This window comes from Eulemur rufifrons, chromosome 27, assembly GCF_041146395.1.
Source record: "Eulemur rufifrons isolate Redbay chromosome 27, OSU_ERuf_1, whole genome shotgun sequence".
Classification (NCBI taxonomy): Eukaryota; Metazoa; Chordata; class Mammalia; order Primates; family Lemuridae; genus Eulemur; species Eulemur rufifrons.
In genome coordinates, this window is record NC_091009.1 from 34,284,510 (window position 1) to 34,302,586 (window position 18,077).

At 33.7% G+C, this 18,077-nt stretch overlaps 1 protein-coding gene across 1 annotated transcript in view; it reads right to left on the reverse strand.

Annotated features, from left to right (window-relative positions):
• Positions 1-991: 991 nt before the first annotated feature.
• Positions 992-18,077, reverse strand: part of LOC138375782 (complement factor H-like) — a 66,030-nt gene continuing 48,944 nt past the window's right edge. The window contains exons 15-22 of the mRNA XM_069459613.1: positions 15,992-16,168; positions 10,013-10,195; positions 9,340-9,549; positions 7,737-7,910; positions 6,846-7,022; positions 5,590-5,766; positions 2,112-2,294; positions 992-1,372 (exon numbers count right to left, since the gene is read on the reverse strand). Coding sequence (XP_069315714.1) covers positions 1,152-1,372; positions 2,112-2,294; positions 5,590-5,766; positions 6,846-7,022; positions 7,737-7,910; positions 9,340-9,549; positions 10,013-10,195; positions 15,992-16,168 — 1,502 coding nt within the window. The 3' untranslated portion in view covers positions 992-1,151. The remainder of the gene's footprint in view (positions 1,373-2,111; positions 2,295-5,589; positions 5,767-6,845; positions 7,023-7,736; positions 7,911-9,339; positions 9,550-10,012; positions 10,196-15,991; positions 16,169-18,077) is intronic.

Below are 18,077 nucleotides of genomic sequence, written 5' to 3' on the forward strand. Positions count from 1 at the left end.
TGGAACAGCCTTAGTATACAAGCTACTTGATTCTGCAATGATATAATCAATTATCACAATAAAATACTTTTATTATTAATATCTTTATTTTCACACAAAAATTTTAGTTCTTTTAGAAATTAAAAATGTTTCTGGCCAAAAATTATTTTAACTAATACTGTTTGAAATGAATGAACATAAAAATTACATTTCAGAATCTCATTATTAAAATTTCCAAAACTCTTGGAACCAAAAATTGTAAAAATGTTATTTGACCTTAAGATCATGACCAGTGAGGTGTTTGTAGCTCTCAATTTGTATTGCCTTGCTTTTTAGACATATTTATTTTAAAGTAAATGATTCTTGTGGTTGAAGAGTGATATATGTTAAATTTAGAAAAATCAGAGGATACTGATATGTGTAAAGGTGTTAAACAGCAGCTCTTATCCGTATTATCTCTAAATACGAATATAGAATTTTACCTATTTTATTGAATTTCCTGCTGACTTTTGTCTATAAACATTAATTCGTGTGTGTGCGTGTGCACACACGTTCATGTGGGTGTGCTTGTATTATAACTGATAGAGGGTTTTCATTCCTCTGTATGTCAATGTTGTAACAGTTACATACCCAACTAAACTTAAATTCCTCTTGATGATTAGTTTGCTTTATTAACTGTGCTAGATTGACATCTTATGAACGTTTATCCATTTCATTTTTGTCAATTTATTCATTAATAATAATGAGTAATGACATATCTTATTACTAATTTAAGGTGTGACTTAGGGTGATTTTTACATGTGTGTCAAGTGATACAATTTCAAAGACAGAGACGACAATATCTTTTTCATTTACTGTGAAACAGAGAGCCTCAGAAACTATATAGAAAGTATTGCGATATTTAGGGGAGTGATAGAGAAAAATGGACTGTGATATAATTGCATCAAATTTCTTACCATAGATATTTTATAAATTGGATACATAGCACTTTGATTTGACAAGTTTTAATGTGGTGCTTTTAAGAAGTGAGGCACTGGTCTCAGATTACAATTACATCACCACAAATTGACAAAAAATCTTATTTATGAATAAAAATGAATTTAACAATACTTGAAATATAAAATTGAGAACTGGATTAATAACTAAAATTCTTAATAAAGGTGTGCATTTTATTAACCCCAATAACCACCTGTGTCTTTTTCACAACTGGGATACACCAGTTTCCCATCCTGACACTTCGTTCGAAATGGTTGAGATGTTGGTGCTGGATGGTATCTGTATTTACACACAAATTCAACACTTTCACCTGTTTGGGAATAAAGCTTTTTTCGTTCTCTCCACCTGAATGTTATGTTATATTTTTCCATGATTTCTTCTGATATTACACACGCTTCTGAAAGGAGGAAAAAATGAACATAAAACATTTAGTTGTGTTGTATAATGGCTCAGGAGTTCTTTCTCAAAAACCTTTCCAAACCAACTCTGTAAAAATATCATATAATAGTTAAAAAAGTAAATGATGTATAAATGAGGTACTATGTTTAATGTGTGATAGTTGGATATCATTATCAAAGATTCATAATTATATCAAAATCCTTGCATTTTGGAACCTATCATTGCTGTTTTTGTTTGACTAAGATGTTGCTCAAATGGTACAAACTTGGAGTTATAAGATGAATAAGATTTGGGAATCTAACATAGAAAATGATATCTATAGTTAATAATACTGCATTTTTTTACTTGAAATTCAGTAAGAGAGCAGATTTTAAGTGTCCTTACAACACACACACACACACACACACACACACGCATCCACACAGACACAATAATAACTATAGGTGATGTGAATGTGTTAATTAATTTGATTGTGGTCTAATTATTGCATTATAAATATATCAAATCATCACATTCTACACCATGAATATATATAATTTTTACTTATAAACAAAAAGTTTTAAAATAAAATATAAAAATTAAAAGAGTATTTTCTAAACTATACTTTCTCACATATAAATATTTGATAGGCAAGAATTCAGCAGAATGGTTGTGTTAGTCCCTGAAAATTCTGTTATCAATAACGAAATATTATACACTGACTCCTCCAGGATCCATGGGAATATTAAAGTACTTACCTAAGCATTTTGGTGGTTCTGACCACTGTCCATTTCTACATGTTATGCGCTTGTCACCCTGAAGTACATACAAGTTCTGACATTGATACTCAACTGACGAGCCTGGAGCATAGGCTCGTAATGGGAATGAAGTAATGTCTCCATTGTCAATAGCTGGAGGGGTCCCACATTTTCCTTGAGAATCTAAAAAATATCATTTGATATGTTGAGAGAGCAAATCAAAATACAGTTTAAAATAAGGCAAATAGAAATACAGCACTTTACATAATACCAACACCTTTGTGATTTCTGCTGAAAGAAATAGAGGAAGAAATTTTAATTAAATAAACTGCTCCATTTTTAAGGTCTTCTTTCTTTCTCACTGAAAGCACACATAATGCATTAAGATCCAGGCCTAAGAAATGTCTTTTTTTTCTTTTTTATTTCAGCATATTATGGGCATACAAAATGTCTTTTTAAGTAAAAAAATATACTGAACAGGCAGCTAAGACAGAGAAAGTCTCTTGTGTTTCTACACAACATGCTGTAGAGATGATTTGGTCTTTAGTCATTTTTTTCTCTTGGTTTTCATTTTGATTACAGAAGAAACATCAGCTCCCTGAAAAAATTCAAAGAATACAAATTTATAGAAGGTAAAAGGGAATGGTTGACTTCTTGATATGTACAAAATGAGAAACTTACTCCTTCTGCTAAGTACAGCTCAAACTCCTGAAAATAATGGGAAAAAAAACAAAACAAAACAAAACTCACATTAGAGAACTCTGAAAGATGTAGAGAATTCCAGCTGGTGAGAGACTTCCCCGGACTCAAGGATGACAAAACAGTGTGTTATCTCTATTCTCTTTAGCCAAATATTCAGAAAAGAAGCAACTAGGCAAGATCAAGTCTGTCTTTCTTTTCTTTTCTTTTCTTTCTTTCTTTTTTTTTTTTTTAACAATATCTTGCCTCCTACCGGAAAACATCAGAAGAAACCAATGCCCACCCTCCACACCCCCTGTCAAACAGAGGTCAAATTAGGAAGCGATTCTTCCACCCACATGATAAAGTGACTAGACATTTCTCCCTTGTCCTGTGGGGTCAGCAGGGGCTAAGTGAGAAACCTGGACTTGCACCTACCATGGCAGTAATGGAACCGTTAAGCAGAAGATTTAAATAAAATCTAGACTGTCAAAATCTAATATGCACAATATCAAGAATAGTTTTAAAATTCATCATATTATGGACAGGGAAATCTCAAAAAAAAGAAAGACAAACAAAAGACAATACTGAGATGACATAGATACTAAAATTGACAACACTTTTAAAATCCCAAGGGGAATTATGATACTGAAAAGTATAGCAGAATTTTTTTAAAAGCTCATTGGATAGGCTTAATAATATAACAGAATGGGAGATGACAGGAGGATAAACCCATGCACTTGAAGACAGAACAATATAAATTACCCAGTCTCAAAATAGACCAAAAATTTTAAAAATGAACAGAACCTCAGGGATCTTTAGAACAGAACCAAAAACTGGAGATCTCGAAAGAGAGGAAACAGGGTGTTGGGCCGAAAAAAAAAAAACCAAATAATAATTGCTGAAAATTTCCCAAATTGGGCATAAGGCATAATTTTACATATTCTAGAGGCTGAACAAACTACAAACAGTATAAGCTCAATGAAATTCGTACCAATACACATTAAAAGAAAACTACGTAACGAAAAATAAAAACATCTTGAAAGCAGCTAGATCGAAACTGTGTATTTCCTACAGGGGATCATGGAAGAGAAGGACTGTCAACTCCAAGTTTTATATCCAGTGACACTATCCTTTAGGAATAAGGAGATCAATAGAGAGTCAAAGGGAAACCAAGAGAATTTGTCTTCATCCAACTTACCCTTAAAGATTAACTAAAGGAATACTTCAAATAAAAAATAAAAAGATGACAGAAAGAGATAGAGACTTCAAGAGGTAGAAAAGAACAATGTAATTGATAAAAGAGGGGTAATATAATATACAGTCTTTCCTCTCATGAGTTTGTTCAATTATGTTTGATGTTGGAAGTAAAATTATTTCATTTCATATGATGCTCAATGTATGTACAGGAAATACCAAAGGCATGTATATTCAAAACGTGGGGAGAGTCAATGGATCTAAATGAAAGTAAGGTTTCCATATTTCAGTTGAAGGGTAAAATTTCAATACTGGTAGAGAGTAATAAGTTACATATATATAATATCTGCAGCAAAATTTTTTTAAAAGGAATAAAACTATAGACATATACTTAAAAGTAATAAAGATGAATAACAATGAAATTCCTTAAAAATATTTCCCAAAGGAAGGCAGGAATAGGGAAACAGGACTGAGAAACAGAGGAAAACACACAAACATATAAAATAACAGACATAAGGCATACCGTATCAATAATTACTTTATTTTTTATGTATTTATTTATTTGAGGCAGAGTCCTGCTCTGTCACCCTGGCTAGAGTGCCATGGCGTCAGCCTAGCTCACAGCAACCTCAAACTCCTGGGCTCAAGTGATCCTCTTGCCTCAGCCTCCCGAGTAGCTGGGACTAAAGGCATGGGCCACCATGCCTGGCTAATTTTTTCTATATATATTTTTAGCTATCCATATGATTTCTTTCTATTTTTAGTAGAGACAGGGTCTCGCTCTTGCTCAGGCTGGTCTCAAACTCCTGAGCTCAAAGGATCCACCTGCCTCGGCCTCCCAGAGCGTTAGGATTACAGGCGTGAGCCACCGCGCCCGGCCTCAATAATTACTTTAAATGTAAATGTTCTAAGTACACCAGTTAAAAGGCCAAGAATGGCATAATGGATATGTAAACAAGACTCAACCATGTGCTGTCTACATAAAACTCACTTCAACATAAAAACATGGGTATATTCTAAGTAAAAGAATGGAAAAAACATGCCAGGCAAAGATTCATTTTAAAAAAATGGATGTGGATGGTATCAAATTTCCTATGTTGGTTTCTCTTATTTCCTGAACTCCAAACAATGAAGCATCCATGACTATGTGCTGAGAATTATTTTTATAAATATAAGAGTTCCTGGGAGAAGCTCAGTAAGTCACATACCTCCAGTATAATCTATATACTGAAGACGCCCAAATTTGTATCTCATTGTAGGATCTCGCTTCAACTGCCTATTATCCATCTCAAAATGGCTATCTTTTAGGGCTGGCAGTTGTACATCATGTGTCTTTTACACTTTTATTCCTCAAGAAGTATCTGCCTTAATGCCTAAGATAAAAAATGATTCCAGATTCTGATTGTTCCTTTACGCTGGTTGAATTTTTCCTGAAAATAATATATTGCTTGGTTGAGTTCACCAAAAGAATTAAACTTTAAGTACCATCATTTTATTTTCATTTGAAAAATATATTCTACAAGAATTACTTCATTTTATTGATATCAACATCTTTTACCCCTAGTATATTCTCAAAGTATTTTGGAGAAATACAATATTCTACCTTTGCATTGAGGTGGTTCTGTCCAAGTTCCATTTAGACACATCACTTCTACGTCCCCATACATCTCAAAAGGTCTCTCACATTCATAGCGTACTCTCTCGCCAGGTGGATACCTACTCATCGGTGTTGATATTATGTTACCATTTTCCACTGTGGGTGGATTCACACAGGAAATATCTGAATAGAAAGAAAAAAGCATTCCTAGCCAGGGTTCATTTGAAGTAGGAAATCAATCAATAGGATTGCAAATGCATTTCAAGGGGGATTTTAATTCAAGAGATAATCTGTCATAAAAAATTTTGTTGATTTGAATAAATTTACATGTAATGCTGACGGAAAGGAGACAAAGCAGTAATATTTGTAAGTGATAAGCTTTCATGTTCTTATCTCCCTTCTCCCTGCCTCACTAGAACATTGATAGACTTTTGTTTTTCCTTTTGGGGATCAGTGACAATTACAGTTTTCCTGGACATTTCTCTTTGAGTTTTAGTAGAATAAATATTACAAATTCTATAAATACAACATGAATTTATCAAGTAAAAAAAAATCAAAACAACTAGATTATGTGGCACAAGATTCTGGTTTGCAATCATCCTGTTTATTAGTTGTAATTTTAGCCTCTTAAAAACAAACACAAAGAGGCATATCCTTAGAGAATAAGTGAAGAATTAAAAACACACCTCAAAGGATATCCTAGTTAAAAGAAGAAAAAGATGATCGCTCAAAGGATGCAAATTGGAGATGTGAGAAAATAACAGAAAAATGAGTCCATAATTATAAAAATAACTTTTCATAATTTAATTGCCAGTACTTGGGAGTATTTTGCCGAATGACGTGTAATCCGTCAGAGTTTCACGTGCACGTGTGGTAGTAAGAGGCTATAGCAATGCTTCCCAAACTGAAGTGCGCCTGGCATCCTCTGCAGGACTTGGTAGCCACAGTGTCAAGGTCCCAGGGCCCCATCCCTAGAGTTTTTGATTCAGGATGTATAGAATGAGCCCATGAATTTTCATTTGCATTTTTAACAATTTCCCAGAAGATGGTGATGCTTCTGGTCCAGGGACTTCACTTTGAGAACTACTGGCCTATACATTGACAGTTGGATGCCCAGTTCCATGCTTTTATTTTTAGGCATAAACTTCCTTTGTCCTGGCCTAAAAACGTTTATCTATGTCCATTTTAAATGAGCTAGAGACATCCTATATTTTATTGCCCAAGACACTTTAATAAATAAATTTAAAAGTTCATCAAAGTACCTCTGCATGTTGGATTTCCTACCCATCTGCTATTAATACATGTGACAATGTTGGATCCATCCAATTGGTAATTTGGTTGACATTTATAACTCACTTGTTCTCCTGACCTATACAAAGTCTTCTCCTTTTCTGTGAGTATGGCATTATCAATTCTGGGTAAACTAAGACAATCTGTTTCTGAAAGAGAGAAGATATTTTTTTGTTCTGTAAATTCTTCAAAAGATATATACAATAATTCTAGTCTAAAATAATAGTTAGCTACATGTAGAACCAATGAATACCATACAATAGTTTTCTTAGAACTTGACAAAATATTTTAGCAGTTTTGAATTAATTATATTAAGTTATTTTAAGTTTATCAAAAGTAAAAGATGGGAATGATATCAGAAGCCTGAAGAGATACCGGTAGTTATAATGCTTGAGATTATACTTTTTGCATTCAGATGATTTTTTGCCCATATAAGCCACCTACATTATGTGGGCATTTGTATTTTTTGTTCCAGTCAAATGCATTACCAACAATAATTATTTTAAGTATTTTGGAAAGTATATTTACAGAGAGACAGCTGTAAGCTGAAAGAAGGTAGAATAATAATGAGATGCATGAGTAGGGACTGCTGTGCTGTAAGAACAGAGATAACAGACATGAGAAGTCTGAGGATGTACTTCAGAGGATGCTGAAAGTTCCCACCAGATGATGTGAAAATTCAGTAGTTTGGCTTATGTTGTCAAGCATTTTTATTGCTAGAGCACTAATTCTCAGCAAAATCCAGAACCTTCAAGAAATACCATGTTAAATTTTATAAATATTACTTACTTTCTTATTTTTGTCATTTATACATTGAATTAAGGATATTTATCATACAGATAATAAAATAAAATATACTATACTTATGCATTTTGGTTGATGAGACCACTTTTCTCCCACGCATTTTGTAAATGCAGGTCCATCAATTCCAAAACCTTCAGAACATTTGTATGTAACTTCTTCTCCATATTGGTAACTGGGTAACATAGGAGATATAACACCATGATCAATTGAAGGTGGTGGCCCACAAGGAAGTCCTAAAAGAAATAATGAATGCATAAATACATGTTTTACCATCTCAGAAATTTAGTTTAATGTACTGTTTTTCATATTTAGTTTGATTTGAGAATAAACGATAACACAGAAGTTATTATGACATCACCTAGAAGGCACACAAATGTTTCCTAAAACCACTGTTCTGGTGTCTGTCAATCTGGCTAACTGTCACACACTGAGCAAGAGCTTGAAACTAAAAATGTCAATATGTTTAAGAATGACATAACCAATGCTTCTCTAACCAATCCTTAGTGGTAATTGGATACACACTGAGAATTAATAATTCTAAGAAAAGTGTCTCATAGTATAAGAAATCAGAAGAGATACTGTAGGAAGGCCATAAAAAAGTTTAAACTTGGTGGCAAAGAAAACACTACAACAAATGAATAGATAGGTTTCATTTCTCTATATGTCATACTGTTTTTAAAAAAGAGAAATGCCGGAATAAAAAGTGATTCTATAATGTACCAATGACATTTTTAAAGTATGATTGATTTAATTATACAAAAATTTCAATGGTACAATATCTAATGGTTTTTTGTTTTATATATATAGTAATCTAAATTATTCAGTCCCCTGACTTTCATAACAAGAGATTATATATTTTAATTTATTAATTCTTAATTATTATGAGTACATAATATTTGTATGTCTTTTGAGGGTACATGCTATGCCTTGAAACAGGCATACAATGTGAATTTAATCAAATCAGGGTAATTGGGGTATCCATCACTACAAGCATTTATCATTTCTTTGTTTAGGAACATTTAATTCCACTCTTTCAGTAATTTTAAAATATAGCCTAACATATTGTTGGTTATTGTCACTTTGTTGTGCTATCCAATATTGTTCATTCTATCTAATTAACAATATTTCACACCCACTTTATCTTCCTCTTCCCTCTCCCCGTCCCAGCCTCTGGTAACCATCATCCATCATTCTACCTTCTGTCTCCATGAGATCAATCGTTTTTAATATTTAGCTCCCACAAATGAGTGAAAACATGTGAGATTTGTCTTTCTGTGCTTGCCTCATTTCACTTAACATAATGTTTTCAGGTTCTAGCCGTGTTTTTGCAAATGATGGATTTCATTCTTTGTTGTAGCTATATAATACTCCACTGTGTATAGGTACCACAATTTCTTCATCCGTTCACTCTCTGAGAGACACTTGGGTTGATGCCAAATCTTTGCTATTGTAAATAGTGCTGTAATAAACATGGGAGTGCAGATATCTTTGTGATATACTGAATTCCTCTCCTTTGGATATCTACCCAGCAGTGGGATTGCTGGGTCACATGATAGTTCTATTTTCAGTTTTTTGAGGAACCTCCATACTATTCCCCACATAAGAGATTACCTTTAATGAATTGTACTGTAAACAGAATTTGAGTTTTCCTACTGTCCTCACCTACACACTGAGGTGGAGAACTCCACTTTCCCATGTAGCACGTTATCTCAGCTTTTTCGGATATCCTGAAACCATCTTCACAAACATAACTTAATTTAGCACCATGTGGGTAAAGCTTGGGTTCGACTGTTTCTTCGCTTTCGTTTGAAGATCTAGATGAGTAAATGGTTCCATGTTCTATGTGAGGTGGTTGAGGACATGGAACTTTTTCTATACGAAGAACAGAAATCAAAGGGTCAAGCACAAATAAAATGAATAAATTGAAATATAAAATCAAATGCTATTTGGGATTTTAAAATAGTGTATTTGAACAAATAACCTTATTTACAAACAGAAAATTTTGGAAACTTGCAAAGATATGTGGCTTTATAATATTTATGTCACCATCGTCTTGTTTGGTATGGCCCTCCATTCATGTCCTATACATCACAGGGAGTAAATTGTGTATAAACAAAAATATTATCTGATATTTACATAATATCCAAAAGATTTTGGCTGTATTTTGTCCACACCAGTGAAAGAATGGCGATTTATTTATGTGTCTAGATCATAATTTATGGTGTCAGGATAAAGTGATAGAGAAAGATCTTCATCTTGTTTGTTTACACAAAGCACAGGAGGACTATTAACCTCATTTGAAAGGATTTTGTAAAGCAAGTTATATACTACTGACCAGCACATTGTGGTACGGACTGCCATCTTCCATTTTGGCATAAAATTTCTTCTCCTTCCTGAATTAGGTAATTTTCTTGGCAAAGAACAGATACTTTTTCTCCATCCTGATAATTCAATGTGGTTGTCATATTCTGAGCATTGGGAATCTGAGGTGGAGGTGGGCATAGTTGTATTGGTACATCTAAAAAATATTAAAATTAAACTTCTTGATTACTTTTAAAATATTAAAAGATAATTTTAAATAAACAGGGAAGTCAATAACTATGTTTCATAAATGATCATATGATGATTCTTATGTTCCATGTTTACATGTGTTATACTTTTCAGCTTGTATACCAGTTTAATACTATCATCTTTTTAATACTATCATCCTTCTTATACTTTTGTCCATCTATTTGCTGTGTAAATAAACTTGCATAATTTATAGGCAAGATTTTTAATTACTTCTAATCTCTAGGATGTTTTAACTGTATTATACATTCTTAATAAGAACATTAAATAAAAACTGATATCAGGGTCTTTTTAGAGATATATATGATGAAATGACTCTGGAATTGGATTAAAACCCTTACAAGATGGTTTGCCAATGGATGCCGATTAGCCAGAGGAAGAATTGCATTTAGTTAATAATTTGGTATTGATACTTGGTTAATAGAAGCATTAGATATCTTCACTAATGGGATACAGCACGCTGTTCAAAGTCAGAGACTCCCTGGAACTGCCCTTTATTACCTTCTCTACACTCTTTAGGGGTACGTCATTGATGGTATGCACTCAGTTTAATGGATTACACAGACTGAACTTAAGTTATATGATCAGATATAAAAGTCACCTCTCTAAACGTGTGTCAGCTCCTATTAAACTGAAAAACCTCTGAATTATCTTGTTGGGTTCACTGTCTGAAGATGAAGCATGTCCTGTTCGACTGAGGGAGGCCTCTGGATTTACCTGGAAGCATTCAGATCTCTCTATCATTTCCTGAGTTCGCTTTCTCCTATTGCACCATATATTTTAATTCATTAAAGCCTTATGTAAGTGTATCCTGGGAAGTCTTGTAAATCCTTTCAGTAGTCTGACATTTTGTTATGAATTTAGGCAGATACTTAACCAAATAAACTTCATTAACGATTATTAATAACTTCATGCTTTCTATTTTTGCCTATGGCAATACAAGTTTTTCACATTTTATGAAAAATATTTTGTCTTATTTCTGGTTTAAAATATTTTGACATATTTTTAAATGTATTCTTGTTAATTTATTTTCTCTATTAAAGATAAATTATTTATGCTTAATTGATTTTTTTCCTTCTATGTTCTTTACTTGTATGTTGTTTTCTACCTTTTCATTGTAACAGCTATTGTTTTTATTTTGTTCTTTGTTTTCTAATGCATGTTTTTCTAATGCATGCTTCAACTGTATCCTATTGATTTTGATGTGTACTGTACTCATTGTCATTTGCAGTATTTTGTGATAGTGTGTAATTGAGTAAGAAGTTGTTTAACAAATTTGAGTGATGGGCAAATAAATTGAAGCACATTATCACATACCTTAGCCTATGTCTACAACTAGAATATATGCATATATATATGTGAAAATAGAACCATTACCAAGATAAACTGTGTGCTGTGCAATAAAAAATGAATATTGAAATCATGCACAGTATTCTATAAAAACAGCATTAAATTAGAAGCCAATAAAAATAAGCTATCTAGAAATAAAAAATATTTGGAAATTTTAAAACAAATTTCTAAATAATTGTTGAGTGAAAGAACAAATCAAAAAGGAAACAAGAAAATAGGTGAAATGGCAGATAAATTAATAATATATACTTATACACATGTATGTAACTTTATGGGACACAGCCAAAGTAGTACTTAGAGATGGAGCTTTAAAAGTTTTACATTTTGAAAGTATGATAGTTTAATTCCCTGTTTTAATTTTCCACTTCAAAAATGAAAAAAGCAAAATTAAAATCAAGTCATTAGAGGAAACAAAACAATAAAATAAGTGAAAAAGAGAAAACTGACAAAGAAAAATAGAAAGGAGAAAACTAGAAAAGCTAACCATAGTAAAAATATAAGAAAGCTAAGAATAGAAAGAGTAAATGGAGAAAATTGTGAGGATTAAATTGCTTATTTGAAAATATTAACAAAATTGGGAAAAAAGGAAATAAATCACCATTAGTTTAGTCTTATAAAAAATGCTTAAGGGGGTGCTACAACCTGAAGTAAAAGGATGACAAGTACTATCATGAAAACATGTGAAAGGACAAAACTCACTAGTGGAAGTTATTTCCTAATCAAACTGAAACATGTTAGTACTGCAATGGTGTTATGTAAATCTTTCAAACCTCCAATATAGCTAGTAACATGAAATATACAAATATTTTATACACTATATAAAGATGTAAATTAAGCCAATAAAAATATAAATTGTGGGGGGCAGGTAAAAGTCTAGATTATTTTTATGCTACCACAGTTAAGTTGTTAATGAGCTTAAAATTGAAAATAGTGTATTATAACTACAAGATTCCTTATGGTAGTCCCATTGTACCAAAAAAAAGAAAGAAATTACAGAAGATACACAAACCAGAAAGAGAAATGAATCAAAGGTTAGCAACACAGAAACCACCAAGCCACAAAAGTAAAGAATCTACAAAACGATCAAAAACAATTAACAGAATGTCATAAGTAAGTCCTAATCTACCAATAATAACCTCAACAAAAATGGACCAAATTCCTTGATTAAAAGACAGAATGGCTGAATGAATCCAAAAGCATGACCCCAGTTTTTTAACTTTTATGCTGCCTACAAGAGACCACTTTAGCTGTAAGGAAACACATAAAATGGAAGTGAAGACATGGAAAAAGATATTCCAGACAAATAAAAACCAAAAGAGAGCAGAAGTAGCTATGCTATGTCAGGTGAAATAGAGTTTAAATCAAAAAAGTTAAAATAAGACAAAGAAGGTCATTATGTAATGATAAAAGGATCTTTTCAGCAAGAGCATATGATAATTGCAAATATACAGGCACCCAACAGCTGAACATCTAAATACATAAAGCAAAAATTTTTAGAACTAAGGGGAGAGAAAAACTGCAGTACAATAATAATAGAGGATTTCACCACCTCACTTTCTGCAACGGACAGATCATCCAGACAGAAAATCAACAAAGAAACAGTAGATTTAGACGGCACTCTAGACAAATGAATCTAATAGACATTCACAGAATATTCCATCCCACAACTACAGAATGCACATCCTTCTCAACTGCACATAGAACATCCTCCCAGATAGATCATATGTTAGGGCACAAAACAAATTTAAGAATATAGAGATCATATCAGGAATCTTTTCTAACCACATTGGTATACAACTGGAAATCAATAACAGGAGGAACTGTGAAACTTTACAAATATATGGAAATTAAACAACATGAACCCGAATAACTAATGTGCCAATGAAGAAATCAAAGAGAAATTTAAAAAATTCCTGACACATGAAAATATAAACACAACATACCACAACCTATAGCATACCGCATGAGTAGTTCTAAGGCAGGAGCTCACAGCAATAAATGCCTATATCAATAAAACGAAAAGAGCTTAAAAAAAGAACCTAATATTGCACCTGAAGGAGTCAGAAAAACAAGAACAAACTAAACTCAAAATTAGCAGAAGGGAAGAAATAATAAAGATCAGAGCAGAAATAAACAAAAGAGAGCCTAAAATGCAATAGGAAAAAAATCAATGAAATGAAGAGTGGGTTTTTTGGAGAGACAAATGAAATTGAGGAACTTTCAGTTAGACTTAAAAAAAAGTTATGATTCAAATAAATAAAATCAGAGATGAGAAAGGAGACATTACAGCTGATATCACAGAAATACAAAAGATCATCAGAGAATATTATGAACAACTATTAATACATGCTAACAAACTGGAAGACCTTACTAAATGATATAGACAAATTCTTGGAAACGTACAACCTACTACGAGTGAATCACAAAGAAATAAAAAACTTGAACAGACCAATAACAAGTAGTGAGATTGAATCACTAATAAAGAGTCTCCCAACAAAGAAAAGCCCCAGGACCAGACAAATCCACTGCCTAATGCCACCAAGCATTGAAAATAGAACTAATATCAATTCTTCTCAGACTCTCCCAGGAATTTTAAGAGGAGGGAATTCTTTCTTTCTTTCTTTTTCTTTATGTTTTATTTCAGCTTATTATGGGGGTACAAAAGTTCAGGTTATATATATTGCCCATGCCCCCCATCACCTCTGAGTCTGAGGTTCAAGCATGTCCATTCCCCAGACAGTGCATCGCACTCACCATGTAGGTATACACCCATCCCCTCCCCCCACCCCTATCCCCCCCAGTCAGAGCTTCAAGTGTGTCCATTCCCCAGACTGTGCACATCGCACTCATCATGTAGGTATACACCCATCCCCTCCCCCCACCCCCTACCTCTGTCCGATACCCAATTGGTGTTATTCCCAAATGTGCACTTAGGTGATGATCAGGGAAACCAATTTGCTGGTGAGTACATGTGGTGCTTATTTTTCCATTCTTGGGATACTTCACTTAATAGAATGGGTTCATTCCAGGAGGCCAGCATTACCCTGATACCAAAACCAGACAAGGACAAAAGAGTAAAAGAAAACTGCAGGCCAATATCCCTGATGAATAGAGGTGCAAACAATTCTTAACAAAATATGAGCAAAACAAATTCAATAGCTTATTTTTTTTTTTTTTTTTTTTTTGAGACAGAGTCTCACTCTGTTGCCCGGGCTAGAGTGAGTGCCGTGGCGTCAATCTAGCTCACAGCAACCTCAAACTCCTGGGCTTAAGCGATCCTACTGCCTCAGCCTCCCGAGTAGCTGGGACTACAGGCATGCGCCACCATGCCCGGCTAATTTTTTGTATATATATATTTTAGTTGTCCATATAATTTCTTTCTATTTTTAGTAGAGACAGGGTCTCGCTCTTGCTCAGGCCGGTCTCGAACTCCTGACCTCGAGGGATCCACCCGCCTCAGCCTCCCAGAGTGCTAGGATTACAGGCGTGAGCCACCGCGCCCGGCCTCAATAGCTTATTAAAAACATCATTCACTATGAGCAAGTGGGATTCATCCGAAGGATGCAAAGGTGGTTTAACATATGCAAATCAGTAAATGTGATATATAGCCTTAACAGAAAGAAGGACAATAACCATATGATCATTTCAATAAACCTAAATATAAAAGCTAAAACTATAAAAACTTCAAGGAAAAAATGTAGAACATGTGCACCTCACTGCATTTAAATATTTGTTTCCTTAAGACTCTAAATATGTTGAAATGTAGATAATAAACTTGGTTTTCTATTTCAGTGACACTGCTTTTTCTATATTCTAGACTGTCAGATATTGGCAAAAATATTGAGGGTAGTGAGACAAGGTACCCCACAACTGTGCAGCCAACTACAGGTATGAGAAGTGGGAAGCCTGGAACGAATCCTGCACTATTCAATTGGAACTGAAGGTGTCGATTTGACTCAGCCTGCGAGACAGATACAGGATAAACAAGTAGGTAAATAGACTGTTAGACAGATGGACAGACAGGTAGACAGGGCTACATACACACGTACATAAGCAGATGTAGACCAGTTAAAGGCACAGGCACCGGTATAGGCACAGGTTCATTTGTTTGTAATAAAAGGAATTAGAAGCAATGGTACCCCAATAGTAAAGAGTACACGTAGTGTCCAAATTTTATTTTAAAACCATCAAGTTTATGTGTGTTTTTTTATATGAAAGGTAATGAATGCACATGATACAATTAGTATTCAGAAACCATGTTTTCATTAGTTTCTAAATTACCTTCCAGGTTAAGAAGCATTTGTAATAATAAATAGCTAATTTTTTTTAAAAGACACAAAGGTACTACTTTCGCAAATGAGAAACAGAAGAGCTCTTTGAAGACATGAAGACTTACTTGTGCAGGTCAGTTCGGGGTCCCATCTTCCGTTTACGCAGACTGAGTGTTTGTGTTCTGATTTTCCTCTACATTTGTACCTCACATTTGAGTTATGATCAAATTCCTTCTTATTTTGTGCATTGTCCTCAGTTAAAATTAACTGTGATGATTTACACTTCTTAAGTTGATTTGTTGCTATAAAATGAAAATATTACCATGAAAATACTAATTATAAGAATCAAAACAACTCTTACGTAAAAATAGCTATAGAGTAATAGTAACTGCATAATAAAATTATGACTTATTCTCATAAATTCCACCAATCAAGTTATTCCTGATTACACTGCATGAGATGAACTATTGTGTATAAACAAAAGCCCTGCATTCTGTCCTTGAAATATCAGACAGAAAGTCTGTCAGGAAGATACTTTGTGCTTTGGGAACTGGAAGAGTTTACAGGCTTACTGTTTTGGGTGATCTACATAGTGAACAGTCAGCACATGACTACATTTGGTCCCATATTTCAAATCTGTACAAATGTTCACATTCATTTGTTTTCCCTATCGCAAACACCATTATATTATTTTTAATCCAGAATATTAAAACATTAAAATAAAACATTGTGAGAATAGAAGAAGTTGCTAATTTGAACATATTTTTCAAATGACATACTGTAATAAATAAGAAAAATACAGCTAAAACATATAGATGATTAATATTTAAGCAGATCATTTTTGTGATCACAAAAAAAGGGACAAATACTTAGAATAAGAATTGGGTGCTTAAAGTATGACCTCTTTTCTATATATTAGAGTCTTTGAGGAGCTATTTTATTACTATAAAGGAAATCATCATATAATCCAATAATATTATAATGCCATAATAATAAATGTATGCTAGCTTTGTTATGAATTAGATATGGACTATAGAAGCTTTTTATATACTATATATTTCCAAAACTCACTGAATATGGCAGTCCTTTTGAATTTGATAAAATATACATGTAGGTCTCTGATAATATTGGTTGTTTATGATTTTTAAAGCAGAGTCAAGTGAGGATGAAAAGAGTAAAAAATGTTAAAAAAAATTTGCCAAAGAATGGTAATGATCTTATGATGCACCCTTAAAAAAATAAAGTAGCCTAATTCAAAACACACTAGAAACTTGAGAATTAGGCCCCTTCTTCGGACTGGTCCTGAGACTGAGGAAGACTAAACAAGATATTCTGTAAGAAACAGGAACTGAAGAAAGACACAGCATCGAAGGAGTGGTGGTGGTGGTGGTGGTGGTGGTGGTGGTGGTTATGCCCTGGAACAGACAGGTTTCCGGTAGGATTGCTTTGCTTATTGGGTTAACGTAAGCATATAGGCAGGAGTGAAAAAGCTAGAGGAGTGGAAGGTACAAAACAAACGTTGAGAGGGGAAAATTGGGCTAAGGCCTATGATAGCTGGAAGGGGGTTGGTCATATTAAGCTGAATATAGCTAGAAGATTAACCTTGAGAAGGCAGACTCTGACATTAGAGGAAATAATAACTGAAGTAGAAGTTTTGGTGTAAGCTAGAATGCAAAGTAGAGAGTTTTCATGCCTTATATTTCCCTGGTTGCCCACCCCCCCATATGAAATGTGGTGAAATCATTTGTGAAGATGGAAGAGGAAAAAAATAAGGTTAGGTCTTGAAGGACTGGCAATACCTTTCACAGAAATGTGTATAGCAAAAATTTAAGGAATAAACAAAACGTATTGATTCTTTTGACAAACTTTTTTTGTGTGTCTCCTTTATGGCAGCTGGTCTTCTGAGTATTGGGAATGCAACAATAAGTAAAACAGGCATGAATCCCTGCTGTCTGGAGCTCTGCCTGGAATTAACTGATCAATTGGATGAATAAGACCATACTACAGGAGTCTCCTTGAATGCAGGATTCAGGAAAACTCTATGGAAGAACTCAGTTTAAGAGAACAGTGAATGAGGGTCCTCAAGGTCCTTCCAGTTAGTCATCAAAGACTTGATCATCAAAAGGGCAGGATTATTCACTTACAGCGTGAAGTCCATCAGCGGGACTTGTTTCCAGCCCATCCCCTGACTGTCTCATGTCACTGACCTAT